The sequence below is a fragment of the Microcebus murinus genome, chromosome 11 (assembly GCF_040939455.1).
Source record: "Microcebus murinus isolate Inina chromosome 11, M.murinus_Inina_mat1.0, whole genome shotgun sequence".
Classification (NCBI taxonomy): Eukaryota; Metazoa; Chordata; class Mammalia; order Primates; family Cheirogaleidae; genus Microcebus; species Microcebus murinus.
The window spans coordinates 97,005,151-97,019,427 of NC_134114.1; the positions used below are offsets into that span (position 1 = coordinate 97,005,151).

The 14,277-nt window shown below is 43.6% G+C and overlaps 1 protein-coding gene across 1 annotated transcript in view; it reads left to right on the forward strand.

The window, feature by feature from the left end:
- Positions 1 to 1,192: 1,192 nt before the first annotated feature.
- Positions 1,193 to 14,277, forward strand: part of LMNB1 (lamin B1) — a 62,702-nt gene continuing 49,617 nt past the window's right edge. The window contains exon 1 of the mRNA XM_012735500.3: positions 1,193 to 1,829. Within this exon, the coding sequence (XP_012590954.1) occupies positions 1,471 to 1,829 (359 nt within the window). The 5' untranslated portion in view covers positions 1,193 to 1,470. The remainder of the gene's footprint in view (positions 1,830 to 14,277) is intronic.

The following is a 14,277-nucleotide window of genomic DNA, read 5'->3' on the forward strand; positions in this document are numbered from 1 at the left end:
AATAGTTAAAGAACATCCTGATCTCCACTGCTGCCATTGTTAAGGTAACCTTTAATTACAGATACATTCCTAATAGGTTGTGAGGTGGCCGTCCAGTTAAGGTTATAGTTAAGGGCCAGACTCTCAAGTCAATTAGAACCCTGGTTCAAACACAGTCCTGTCGCTGTGAAGACTGATGGATAGTCCATGAAAATCTCAACGCAGGGTACATATTAAGTCACAATAAACGCTAGCCTAAAAGTAAAAAACATTTCCAGGGGATTAATGGACTATCTGAAATATTAATACCTGCCAAATGACAACTTGGGGCCCCTTTTTAAGTCGAAAACGTATTTCAACTTAAATTTTCACAATTTTTATGCATCTAATTTTAATTAAGTATGACAACAGTTTATGCCATTTACTCAGTCACATGTTAATCGTTTGTGAGCTGTTTTTGATTTTACAAACCCTTAAATTGTTAAGAAACAAACGGATTGGGACAGTCCATGAGCATGATTTAAAATCAGGGCTGCTGGTTTATTCTGTGATAACTCCGTCGGTTTCAAGACACAAGATCTCAATTTGACTGGGAGGAGGCTACAGGATACTCCGTTTTCCATTCGCGGGAAAAATAAAGACTTGCGCTCGGAACCGGCACGAACTAACGCCGAACCTCGGCCCGAGCGTCCATTAGGTAACGCCGCGGCGGCCAGTCCCCCGGGCCCTCCCGCGGCGCAGGGATAGGTTACAGCACCGCGGCCGCCCGGCCCCGGCGAGTTCCGCCAGAGTCCGGCAGGGACGTTTACTTTTGAATTTCCCTGGGCCGCCGAGTGTGGGCGGCGGCGCGGACCCGCCCCGGAAACCCCCGGGCTCCTTCCCGCCACTCGCAGGCCCGGCCCCTCCAGGGGTCCCTGCGGGGCGGCGGGAGGCCTCGGAGCGCGCCGGGCCCAGGGCCGCGGGGACTGCAGTGCCGGCCGCCCCTCCCCGCCGCCCTCCGTCCCGACCCGGCCACGCCCAGCAGGCGCGCCGAGCCGACGGTTGTCCGAGGGCTCGATTTTGAATTTGGAGGCCCGGCCCCGGAGCCGCAGGAGCGCGCGGCCCGCTCCTCATTGGCCGGGGGCGGTCACGTGCGGGCTCCGCCATGTTGGGAGCGCGGCGCCGCGGCCCGCGCCGCCCCCGCCCCCGCGGCTCGCCTCCCGCCCGCCCTCGCGCCGCCCCGCCGCCCCGCGCAGCCTGCGAGCGAACAAAGTGCTGAGGGCAGGAGACTCGGCGGCGGCGCGCTCCCGCTCGGCCTCTCGGTCGCCCTCGCTCCGCATCTTCCCGCGCGTGCGTGCGTGCTGGCTTGCAGAGGGCATCTTACGGCCGACTGACTGATTCGCAGTCCTCCGCCTTTGCCCTTTGTGCCGCCCGCCAGCCAGGTGCTTCTCCCTCCGCCGTCCGGCTTCGTCCCGTGCGCCGCCCGCTCCGCCGATCGCCCTGCCGCGCGCCATGGCGACCGCGACCCCCGTGCCGCCGCGGGCCGGCAGCCGCGCGGGCGGCCCCTCCACGCCGCTGAGCCCCACGCGGCTGTCGCGGCTGCAGGAGAAGGAGGAGCTGCGCGAGCTCAACGACCGGCTGGCGGTGTACATCGACAAGGTGCGCAGCCTGGAGACGGAGAACAGCGCGCTGCAGCTGCAGGTGACGGAGCGCGAGGAGGTGCGCGGCCGCGAGCTCACCGGCCTCAAGGCGCTCTACGAGACCGAGCTGGCCGACGCGCGCCGCGCGCTGGACGACACGGCCCGCGAGCGCGCCAAGCTGCAGATCGAGCTGGGCAAGTGCAAGGCCGAGCACGACCAGCTGCTGCTCAGGTGAGTGGGCGCGGGCTCCGGGCTCTGCCCCGCCGCGGCGCCCTCGCGCTCGGGGCAGCAGGTTTCCGCCCCCGGAAGGGGAGATTCGGGTTCGTGGCGGGGCCGCGATGCCGCGCCTGTCCGGGTACCCACGGGCCGGGCCGGGCGCGCGCCCGGGGCCGCCAGGAAGGAGCGCCGGCCTCGGACCGCGGGGCCCGACGCGGGGCCGAGGAGGGCTCTCCCGCGGGGAGGCGGCGGGGCGGCCCGCGGGCCCCAGGTGCGGGGTGCGGGCTCGGGCGCGCGCTCGAGTGCGCGCCCCGGCTTCCGGCCGGCGCGAGACAAAGCGGCCGGCGGGTGTGCGGTGCGGGGCCGGGCCGGGCCGCCCGCCCGCCTGGAGAATGAATGGGCCCTGCGCGGGAGGAGGGGCCGGCGCGGAGCGGCCGCGTCTCCGGGTTGGGTCCCTGTTTGGCGCGCTCCGTCCTGGCCCGGTGACGTTCGCCGGGCTCCGCGCCTGCGGGGCGGGGCGCGCGGGGCCGTCCCGCGTTTCCGAGGCTGGCTTTTTCTGGGGACGCGCACGGCCCCTGGGTGCTCGCGCGCCGCGGCCGGACTCGCGGGTCCCCCGGCCGCGGTCCCGCCCGGCCGTTGCCGTCCCTCAGCGTCGTCGGGTTCGGGGGAGGCCGGGCTTAGTCCCCACGCCTGTCCCCGTGCCGACGGAAGCACGCGCTGAGTGTGCGCGAGGGGAGCCGCGGGGATGGTCACCCGCGGGCGCCGCCGCTCCTCGGGCAGCAGCACAGACTTGCACGCCTTGCTGGCCCCGTGTAGACCTGCGAGCAGTAGCGCTTAATTGTCACCGGCAGGCAGCCAGCGTTGAGCTCAGGCTTTAGAGACTTGCGAAGTCTGGGTCCTGGAGGCACGGTGTCTGTCGCCGCTGCCAACGGAATTGCTGGAGGTGCCGTTTTCTGGCTTTGACTCTGATTTCCCCTGAGCTCTTCTGTCTGCGTCTGTGTGTCAGTCTCTGTCGCAGTCTCTGTGTGACTTGTGCGTGTGTGTATGTATTTCTATTTCTCCTTCCTATCAAGTACTTTAAAAACGGTTGATAGAAAAGTATGTGGACGGGGTAAAAATAAAAACACTTATAGGATGGCTTATAGTGAAAAATTGAAACTGTACTTCTGCTTTCCAGGAGACAGTCTAATTATCCCTTATTTTTATTTTCTTGGATGTTTAGTTCTATAACTCAAAAATAACATTATGCTATGTTTCTATTTCTTGGATTTACCAACTCTTGGGATCATCTTTTGAAATGAAGGGTCAATCACTCACACTACATCTTTCTCCAAATTTTTGCTACTGAATTTCTTCAAATCTTAGATGCTGTTGCTTGTAAGACTTACTAATTTTTTTTTTTTTTTTTTAGACACTGTCTAGCCCGGGCTAGAGTGCCATTGGGTCACTGAGTAGCTGAGACTACAGGCATGTGCCACCATGCCCGGCTAATATATATATATATATGGTTTTTTTTTTAGTTGTCCAGCTAATTTCTTTCTAATTTTTTTTTAGTAGAGATGGGGTCTTGCTCTTGCTCACGGTGGTCTCAAACTCCTGGCGTTGAGCCATCCTCCTTCCTCCACCTCCCAGAGTGCCGGGATTACAGGCGTGAGCACAATGCCCAGCCTAAGACTTACAATTATGTGTACCATTTAGAAGAGAAAAACACCAGGGCCAACTGTGTAGGATCCATTTCTCTTGGACCCCTGCTAATTTCAAAGATGTTAAAATGTAACACAGATTAAGTATCACTGTTCTGTGTTTAGAGGATACAAATGTTAAAAAAAATTACTATTTTATGTTTCTGAGGTATATATACCAAGAAGCAAATAAATATCTTTTGTCTGGTCTGAAGCATTTTGATGCTGATGCTTTTTATATTTTTCTAGGAGTTAGTCACTGAAGGTTTTTCACAAAGTAACAAGGCTGCCACCTGGCGGACAGTACTTGTAAGTGTATGGCTTGTAAAATGCATGCTGGTTTCAGCAGGATTAAAAAGTGAGAAGAATGTGTGTATTAGAATCAGTGAAATAATATAGGTGATATAATTTAAGCAATAATTGATGCTCGAGGAATAAAAACAAAGCATGGGGAAGGGATAGTGTGTAATTAAGGAGGGCCTGAGGAGTTGACTATTGATAATATTCTGAGGTATCAAGTAGTATTTTGGGATTATATTTTTCTTAGGTTTTGTGCTATTATGTGTGTGTATTCCTATTATCAGGACTAGATGTATTCTCTTTTCTAACATACTATCAATTGCTGAAAACATTTTAGTTTGCTTTGTATTTGGGTCATGACTTTTCTTGTACAGTTTGTCTCTAAATAGCATTTTATTTTTCTTGTAAGAAAAATTTGCCTTCAGCAAATCTGTAAACTTTTTGAAGATATCTAATCATACTATCTGTGACCTGAGTCTACTTTCTTTCCTGGAATTCTCTGCTCTTAAGTTATGCTTTGCCTTGATATCCTGATATTTACCTAAGACAGTTTCCTCTTGGATCACATATTTTCCTTTTCCTTGATTTCTTCTTTCATTTTGTTGGAGAACATTCTTAAGTCATTTATTCAGAAAGGATGGCAGGAGATAAATTTTCTGAGTCCTGTGCCTGAAAACAACTTTTTATCATGCCTAATTGATAGCGCTAGATATAGAATACTATTAATAAATAATTTAACATTTTTTCCAGAACTTGGAAAATATTTTGCTCTATTGTCTCCTGGCATCCAGGGTTTTTTTTTTTTTTTTTGGAGACAGAGTCTCGCTTTGTTGCCTAGGCTAGAATGAGTGCCGTGGCGTCAGCCTAGCCCACAGCAACCTCAAACTCCTGGGCTCAAGCAATCCTTCTGCCTCAGCCTCCCAAGTGGCTGGGACTACAGGCATGGGCCACCATGCCCGGCTAATTTTTTCTATATATATTATTTGGCCAATTAATTTCTTTCTATTTATAGTAGAGACGGGTCTCGCTCTTGCTCAGGCTGGTTTCGAACTCCTGACCTCGAGCAATCCGCCCACCTCGGCCTCCCAGAGAGCTAGGATTACAGGCATGAGCCACCGCGCCCGGCCATCCAGGGTTTTTAATGTCTGTCTAAAAATGCCAGTTATTTTCTTTTGTTGTTAATTGTCCCCTCCCCCTTCCTGAAAGCTTTGAGTTTTCTCTTTAAAATTCCCTTCTGTTAATTAGAGTATCTATTTTCCCTCCCTGGTCACTTTTTCCTTTCGTTTTGTGTGCTCTTTTTCTTAATGCTGATTTTTGTCCAGTGATCTTTGTCTACATTTGCAAATGAAGGACTAGGTATTGGTGGAGTATTGCTGCTGCTGTCGTTCAGGTAGCTCCTCCCTCTTTCTTCTGAATGGGAGAACAAATTAGGACCTTTTTACATTTGCTCGGGGTGTGCTATTAGCCAGCTTGCTGGTGACCCTGCAGTTTAGCTAAGGGGAGCTGAGGAGGGCCAAGTACAAAGCTGTTCCATCAGTTCGTCCCTTCATATTAGGCCTGCCTCACTTTTCCCTGCAGCCCCTGTATGCATACTCCGTGATATGTAATTTCGTCTTCTAGAAATTTGTTGAAATATCTGCTATCGATCCCTTTTCTGTTGACTTTGGTGCTAGGGATTTATTCCATGTTTACTTTACTGCCTTTTTATTAGAGTTTGGTGGGAAGGCTAATGCCTGTGCTTAGTAACCTATCATGTTGCAAATTAGTTATTTTTTAGCAATAACTGGGGTATAATTTTGAAGATTAAAAGGAAGAAATGTTTTACTGTCTGTTTGGGTCCATTTAGCTTTTGTATTTATTTAAAAATAATTTTCTGTATTCTTTATTTGGAGCCTGAATGTTTTTAATTAGGTATAATCATCATTTAGGTGGATTTAGATTAAAAAAATCAGTCTTCAGAGAATTGTAGATTCCAAAATTACTTGGTTTCTTTTGGTTGTACAGCACGTTAGATAGATACTTCAAAGACAGAAGAATTCATGGAGACACTTGGTCCTACTGGAGAGAATTTGTCCACGGCTTCCATGCAGGTGGTCTCTGGATCTACAGGAAAGCAGATCTCATATCTAAGATACAGTTACTCTGATTGAGTCCAAGTATAATTATATTTTACTGGAAGCTTTTTTTGGGAAACAGTTTCTAAGAATGATGATGAGTGCCTTCAGTTAGTGCTTTAAACAAAAAATAAACATTGACTTATTTCAGAATTTTACTATTAACTATGTGGGAAAGCTATACATAACAGAAAGTTAAGTATGTTCATCAATCTTTTATGTAAAACTCTGGTGGCCAGATGTGCTTTGGAAGTAAAAGCAGTTGCAATTTTAAGAAGGTAATGCCATGCACATACTGTACATGATACCCTCAGTGGGGTCTGGGGTAGCCCTCCATCATGAAACATTTCTGCAGGGAAAGGTATTAATAGTCATAGTAAGTGGAGAAAGACAGACATACTAAATATAGCCTTATATCCATTCAGGTCAGGTTTTGCCACCAAACAAGGTGATGAAAATTTTAGGTGTTAGAACTTGGAAGTGCAGATAAAAGATTGTGAATTTATATTTTTAAACTGAGTTCTAAGAAGTTCCACTTGACTTACCAGATTCTAGAAGTTGTCTTTTATTCATTTGGCTTATGATAGATATTAAAGCTTGAAAAGCTGCCAAATTAACCCTAAAGTTTCTCTTTCTGAGACCTATGAGTTAATTAGGAAAGTGGTGATAGGGGTTTACTAATATGTAACTAATATAATAGATAATTTAGGATTGGTAGATATGCTGAGCAAGTGAATTTACTGTGCCTTTATTTAAAAAAAAATTAAAAAGGATGTTCCAGGAAATACAGTTTAATGCATAATAGATATTAGGCCTCAAGGCCAGTGTTTTCAAATTAATCTTTGAGATATTATATAAAAGTTTTGTTATTTAAGCAAGATTTCTTAACTTTTAAAACAAGTGGTACTTCTTTTAAAATAACTTTTTTTTCCCTGAGACAGGGTCTTGCTGTGTCTCCTGGACTAGAGTGCAGTGGCATGATCATAGTTCACTGCAACCTCAAACTCCTGGGCATGTACCACCACACCTGGCTAATTTTTCTTAGAGATGGGGTCTTGCTCTTTTTCAGACTGGTCTCGAACGCCTTACCTCAAGTGGTCCTCCCAGTTGGCCTCCCAGTGTGCTAGGATTATAGGCATGAGCCACCATGATGGGCCAAAAATAACTTACTTTATGAAAATAAAAGGCTTTTTTCACCAAATAGAATATTAAGTGTAATGTTGATTGTATTTTTTCATGGTACATTTGGGGCTGAAGATTTGTAGACTTTCTACCTCCATCTCCAAGCATTGCCATTTTGAGGAGAATGGATTTGAGGTTTAGGAATTAAGCCTACATATTATATTCTTTTGGGGAAAACAGAATTCCTCTGATCTTGATTTATCACTGCACAGTAAGGAAACTTCTGATTCTTGCTCTTGCCTAGGCTGGAGTGCAGTGGTGTGGTCAAAACTCATTGTAGCCTGAACTCCTGAGGCCAAGTGATCCTCCTGCCTCCACCTTGGACTACAGGGTATGTGCCACTATGCTTGGCTAATTAAAAACATTTTTTTTGTAGAAGTGGGGGTCTTTCTATATTGCCTAGGCTGGTCTCTAACTCCTGGCCTCAAGCATGAGCCACTACACTGGCCTAGTAAGGAAATTGCTAATGTGTGTTTTCATTAAAAAATGCATATAGGCTGGCACAGTGGCTCATGCCTGTAATCCCAGTGCTTCGGGAGGCAAAGGCCAGAGGGATCACTTGAGAGTTTAAGACCAGCCTGGGCAACATAGTGAGACCCTTTCTTTACCAAAAGAAAAAAAAATAAACTGCACAAAGACACTGATGTGCAGCAGCACATCAACAAGTATATTAGCCTGAGATGGAGTGATATTAAGCAAAACACTGCATGACAAGTTGCAACTTCATTCTTGTGACTGAGCAGATACTTTTTAAGTCTTTAAGTCTGTGTTTCCTTATCTGTATAATTGGGATAAAGAGTAAGTAGTAGTTTTCTGAATCTTAGGAAGAGTTATGAAAGATGAAACTCAAGACTTTTCTAGCTTGTCATTTGCTCAAATTACATAGCATACTGATACCTAAGTCTAAGCTCTCTTTTCTTTGGGGATGGGGGTTTACTATGTGTTTGAACTTACTATATATTTATTCTGTTGGCTTTCTACATATTTTGGTCATTCGTAGAATGAAATTTAGGAAATGCCTATAAGGTTAAATGATATTTGTAGGGTTGTTTTAACATTCATGTTGTTTGGTTTTCAGACCTAAAATAATAAAAAGTGCTAATCTGCTTTAGGGAGTTTTCTTTATACATAGGATGATCAATTGAACAACAAAAACCTTAATCATTCTTATGTATTACTTTGTCATTTTTTAAATGTTCTGGTTGTGCCCTGGTTGAAGCAAGTTGATAATATACAACCCCTGGCCTTAATGTAAGAGCTATATGGCTGTGCACAGTGTGTCATGCCTGTAATCCCAGCACTTTGGGAGGCTAAGGTGGGAGGATTTCTTGAGGCCAGGAGTTTGAGATCAGCCTGGGGAGCATAGTGAGACCCCGTCTCTATTAAAAAAAAAATTACCTGGGTGTGGTGTGGCACTCCTTTCCTTTAGTCCGAGCTACTTGGGCAGGTGAGGCAGGAGAATCACTTGAGCCCAGGAGAGATGGGGTCTTGCTTTTGCTCAGGCTGGTTTTGAACTCCTGACCTTAAGCAATCCACCTACCTCAGCCTCCCAGAGTGCTAGGATTACAGGTATGAGCCACTGTGCCTGGCCTGTACCAATTTTTGATACTACCAGCCAGTGGATGAGTATCCATTTCCTGTTTGGAGAAATTTAATATTAATTTCTGGAGGTTCTTTCTAGTCTTTTTTTTTTTGAGACAGAGTCTTTCTTTGTTGCCTGGGCTAGAGTGCTGTGGCCTCAGCCTAGCTCACAGCAACCTCAAAGTCCTGAGTTCAAGGGATCCTTCTGCCTCAGTAGCACCCGCCCTGTCCCATAGCTGGGACTACCAGCGTGCCACCATGCCTGGCTAATTTTTTCTGTTTTTAGTAGAGATGGGATCTAGCTCTTACTCAGGCTGGTCTCAAACTCCTGAAATCAAGAGATCCTCCTGCCACTGCCTCCCTGAGTGCTAGGATTACAGGTATGGCCACCGCACCCAGCTTCTTTCTCGTTCTAGATCTAGTTCTAGTTCTAGATCTAGTTTTATTGTTATGCTCATTAGCATAAAGGAGTGAAAAGATTCTGCACTCTGGTCATAATCTTAGGTTTCTGCTGATAATTTTGGTGTAGACCTAGGTGATAAATGGGGCTTTCCTTAGCTAATCTACTGGGTCCTTTTTAAATTTATTTTTTTTGTCTTCACTTGATTTGGATTTATTGATGATAATAGAATTAACACTTTCACTGCTAAATGATGTCTTGAATCATCTGATTTAAGCAACTGATTTTGAACAGTAGCGTTGTTCTGCAGGCACATTCTGATTTACCACAGGAAGCAGGCTCACAAAGCACTGTCATCTGTGCTTGGGACTTGAAGTCTTACACAGGACAGTTGATTTTCAGATCCCTTTGGGTGCTACTTTTTGAAATGGTACTAGATGTGTGTTTTTCACATTTATATTTCATAGCCTCCAGGGAGGTAATTTAGGATTTGTCAGCAGGGTGCAGTAATTGAAACAGCTGTTTGAAATACTGAGGGCTTCATTTGCTAATGAAAGTGTGAAGATGAATTATTGAAAGAGACCTTTATCTTTTGCTCCTTCTTAAAAGGACTACCTTACTCCATGACTTAATAATTTAAAAGAAATTAAAACCTCAAAATTTTGACTGTTCATGACAGAAATGTTCTTTCATTTTTATTCTAAATGTATTTTTGTGGAACAGGTACTTTATGACAGGCTTTGAACCAGATGTTGGGGAGAGATGAAATACTAAGTTCCCATGTCAAGTTGCTTACAGTCTAGTGGGGAAGACAGAAAACCAACACTATAGTATTGTGATACTATAAATGTAGCACACTAATAAAATGTATTAAGTGCTGTGATAGCAGTATCCACATGGTACTTTGAAGATGCAGACTGCCACCTAAGGCAGGCGAGGAGCCTTGGGAAATTTTGAAAGACCTCCCAGGGGCATTGGGGAGGTGATGGTGTCTGAGCCATGTATTGGGAGGTAAGTAGGACTTGACTTCTAAACGGAAAATGTTAGGAGAGGGAATTGTGCTGAATGTCAAATAATTCATAATACTAGAGCCATATATATGGGGTAAGAGAGGAATACATTCTAGGTAATGAGGATCCTCAGGAATTTCAGGCAGAAAGTGACATGATCAGTCTGGCTGTGCTCTGGAGGGAAACAAGAGTAGAGGTAATAACTCGGAGTAAGGATGCCTGGGGAGTAATGTGGCAGCCCTTGAACTGAGGTGGGTAATGAGAAAGGAGAGAGGGTATATTTAGAATACTGAGCATAGGGTTTGGGGAGAATAAGAAGTCTAAGGTTTGCTTCCAAGCATGCGTACCTGGGTAGACAGTGTTGCTTCTTAACAGAGATGGGTGGGTAAGGAATAGGTTTGGAGGACCCTACTCAGGGTTAGTAGTGTATGTGTTGGACTTTTAGGTGGAGATGTCAGCTGGCAATTTGGAGTACTCAGAGACATGGAAAATGTCTACATATGAGGACTAGGTAGAGGAAGGAAAACCCATACTGGAGATGATAAGTAATGGAGAGGTAGATAAGTAATGGTTGAGCCATGGACCAAGGAGATTATTTTTCAGTTTGATAAAACCTAAAAAGTAACCATTGTCTTTGCCCGGGAGATGATTGTTGACTGTGAGGAGAGCCTTATGTTAGTGAAAAGTAGTGGAGCAAAGCCACTGGCCATAAATGAGGGGCAGTGAGAGGAAAGAGATCATGAATTTAAAACACTTGTTCAAGAATGTTCACAGTAACGAGGAGACATTCTTAAAGGTTGATTTAAAGTTGATTCTTACTCCATGTTGTTAAAACGAAACGTTGGCTGGGGGACCAGAATACTTGTCCTTCTAAGATTCCGTACTAAAAATGTAATCATTTCACACCCTTTGCTTAAAACACTTTAGTAGCTTCTAGGATAAAGACTAAAATCCTTAATACTACCTAATAGTAGGATGAACATATAATTTACCATCCAAATTGGGATACTTTTGTGTGTGAAGAGGGAGTTATTAATAATTATTCAGGGACAACCGGCATAAATGGAAATTGTCCTGGACAAATTAGGACATATTTGCTCAGGTCAACCTACCTAAAGTTCTTTTCTACATAGGCTGGCCTGTCTTGACTGCAGTTTTATCTCATACCATACTTGAACTTGCTTATTCTTCTCTAACTGTGAAACCCTTTATTCAGTCCTTTACTATGCTCCTCCTAATATGGGCCTTGGCATGTGGGATTTCCTTTGGATTTCTCTCATCCGTGCATTGACTTGTACATATCCCTCAGGTCTCCACTCAGTGTTCATTTCCTTGGGGAAATCTTCTCTGACTTCTCTGATTCCGATTTTTCTAATCTGTGCCTTGAAGAAAAACACAACCTATGACTGTCTAGCAACATATGTGTGTTTGTATGCATGATTTAAGGACTGAGGAGTTCTCCAAGACTTCTCTTGACAAAGATTACCTTCAACTATTTTCAGTGCTCCTTTGGTGTTTATCTCCATATCTAGATGACAGTGGGACATTGTTGACTTTGCCTTGTTGTCTTCATAATACATATTTTTTCCCTCCTTATGCTTTTAGTAGTCATACATTACATTTTAGTTTAGATTAGTTTTTGGTATTTAAAGTATTAATTCAGTGCATTCTGCTACAAATGCTTCTGTAATTCCAGTGAGCTCATATGTAACTGGTAAATAGAGAAATGATGTTATAATTGGAAGTTGTATTGATTTATATGTACCTTTTCCTAGTAAATCCTAGTAAAGGGGAGCCAGAATAGCAAGAGTACAGTAATAATCTTCAGAAGGGGAAGAAAGAAAGCCCTCAGCTCTGCTTTCAACTTTATTTTAAGACAATTAGAAGTAAATGCCTGTACCCAGGCTTCTCTCCCCAAGAGAGGTACATGCCTAGCTTTGCTCTGTTAGCTAGTCTTATTCTTGTGTTCAGATCTCTGCTTCTATCTCTGTTGACTTAATTCCTGCAAACCACCATTTCTACTGGTTTTTATGCAGTTAAAAGCATCTCTTGATGCAGCTCTATCCACACTAAACTGCCTGGCCTGTCCAAGTTATCTTCTGAGGTACTAATTACTATTTATGTTACTGCTGGTGCTCTGGTATCAAAGCTGTGCAGGTTTTGAGTGATCTATTCTAACATTGTTTCTCGCATTTGCACATTTATTTATTTATTTTGTTTCCTGAAGCAAAGCAGCAGGTATTTTTAAAAAATTTTTTTTGTCGCACTGTTATTTTTAATATGTGCAGAGTGCAAGAGTTTTCAGAAACATGTATTAATATGTTAAAGCAGAAATACTTGTATAATATAAACTTAAATTTATATAATATAAACAATATAAACCAGCAGAAATCAGTAGTATTCTATTAATATGATTAGTTTTTTTTCCTTATTCCACCTTTTGATCACCTATAAAAATAGCATTTTTCCCCCACTTAGTTTTGTATAGTTGTATAGAAGGACTCTATGCCAATTGTTAAAACATCAAGTTATTTAAAATCATTAGATTTTCTATTTGTCTTATTAAAGAAAATTACCTTTTGGAGCCTTATGTTCTGGGGTATAGAATTCTATCTCATAAAAGATCCTCCTAAGGAATTTGAAGGTAGTTCTATAGTTTTCTAGCTTTCATTGTTACTGGAGAAGTACTAGTAACTGAAAAATTTAAAAGTTTGTAGGATTTTCTTTTGGTCCAGTTCTAAAGTTTCACAAGAATGTTCCTTGATGTGAATCCCTTTTCATCCATTGTGTTGATCATTTTGTTGGATTTCTTTGGTCTGGAAATTTATGTCCTTCAGTTCTTGGAAATTTTCTTGAATTATTTTACTGATGATTTTCTCCTTTTATTACTTCCTCACACTCCGGTTATTCAAATGCTGGGCCTTTTGCTTTGATCCTTTGGTTTTTTTACTTTTTCAAAAAAAATACTTTTCATCTACTAAAAGATGTTTTTAATTTTACCTTCTAATTTTTGCTATCATATTTTACATTTCTATAATAATAACTTCTCTTAATGTCTCTTTATAGCATTCTGTTCTTATTTAAATTTCATGGATGCAGTCCTTTCCCTTGTTTTTTCGGAAGTCTTTATTTCCTTCATAGTCCCTCTTTGTTTTAAGTTAATTTCCTTTTCTGTTTGTTTAGGTCTTTGTGTTAGTGCAGGGAATGGAAAGCTAGACATTTTAAGGGAAATAATTTAGGATGTAGGTGCTTAGAAAAAATTATTAGAAGGGCTAGAGGAGCAGGAACGATGCCTAGAACATTGTAGAACTGAACTTTGGGAACTTTTATATCTGAGGCCACCACTAGAACCACTGAATTTTAAAAAAATAGTATATAGCTACAAATCAGGAAGCTGCCATTGCTGTTGCTTTAGAAACAGCTGCCTCCAGTGAACTGGAGATGGATATTGGAACACTGTTTCAGAAAAATTTCACAGACTAATATCTCTTATGAATATAGGCCCCCAAATTTCCAACAAAATGCTACCATACTAAATCCACAAACATAAATAGGATTATATACCATCATATCATGGAATTTATCCTAGGAATGCAACATTGGCTTAGTCTGTGAAAGTCAATCAATGTAATATACCATATAAATAGAGTGAAGTGGCCAGGTGTGGTGGCTCATGCCTGCAATCCCAGCACTTTGGGAAGCTGAGGCAGAAATATCACCTGTAGCCAGAAGTTCGAGACCAGCCTGGGCAACACAGTAAGACCCTGTCTTTAAGAAAAATAAAAAGACATCCGGGCATAGTGGCTTGCACCTATAGTCTTAGCTACTTGGGAGGCTGAGGCAAGAGGATCACTTGAGTCCAGGAGTTTGAGGTTACAGTAAGTTGTGACCATGTTACTGCACTTGAGCCTGGGCAACAGAGTGAGACCCTTTCTTTCAAAGAAAAGAAAATTAAAATGAAGGACAGAAACCATATGATCATCTCAGTAGATGCAGAAAAAGCGTTTGACCAAGTATACCTCCCTTTCATGGTAAAAATATTCAAACTTGGGATAAAAGGGAACTTTTGCCAAAGAGTATCTATGAAAAACCCAGTTTATATCATACTTAAGTGGTAAAGATTAAAAGTTTTCCCCCTAAGATCGGTTACAAGACGAAGATGTCTACTCTCAGCACGTTTATTCAACAATGTAT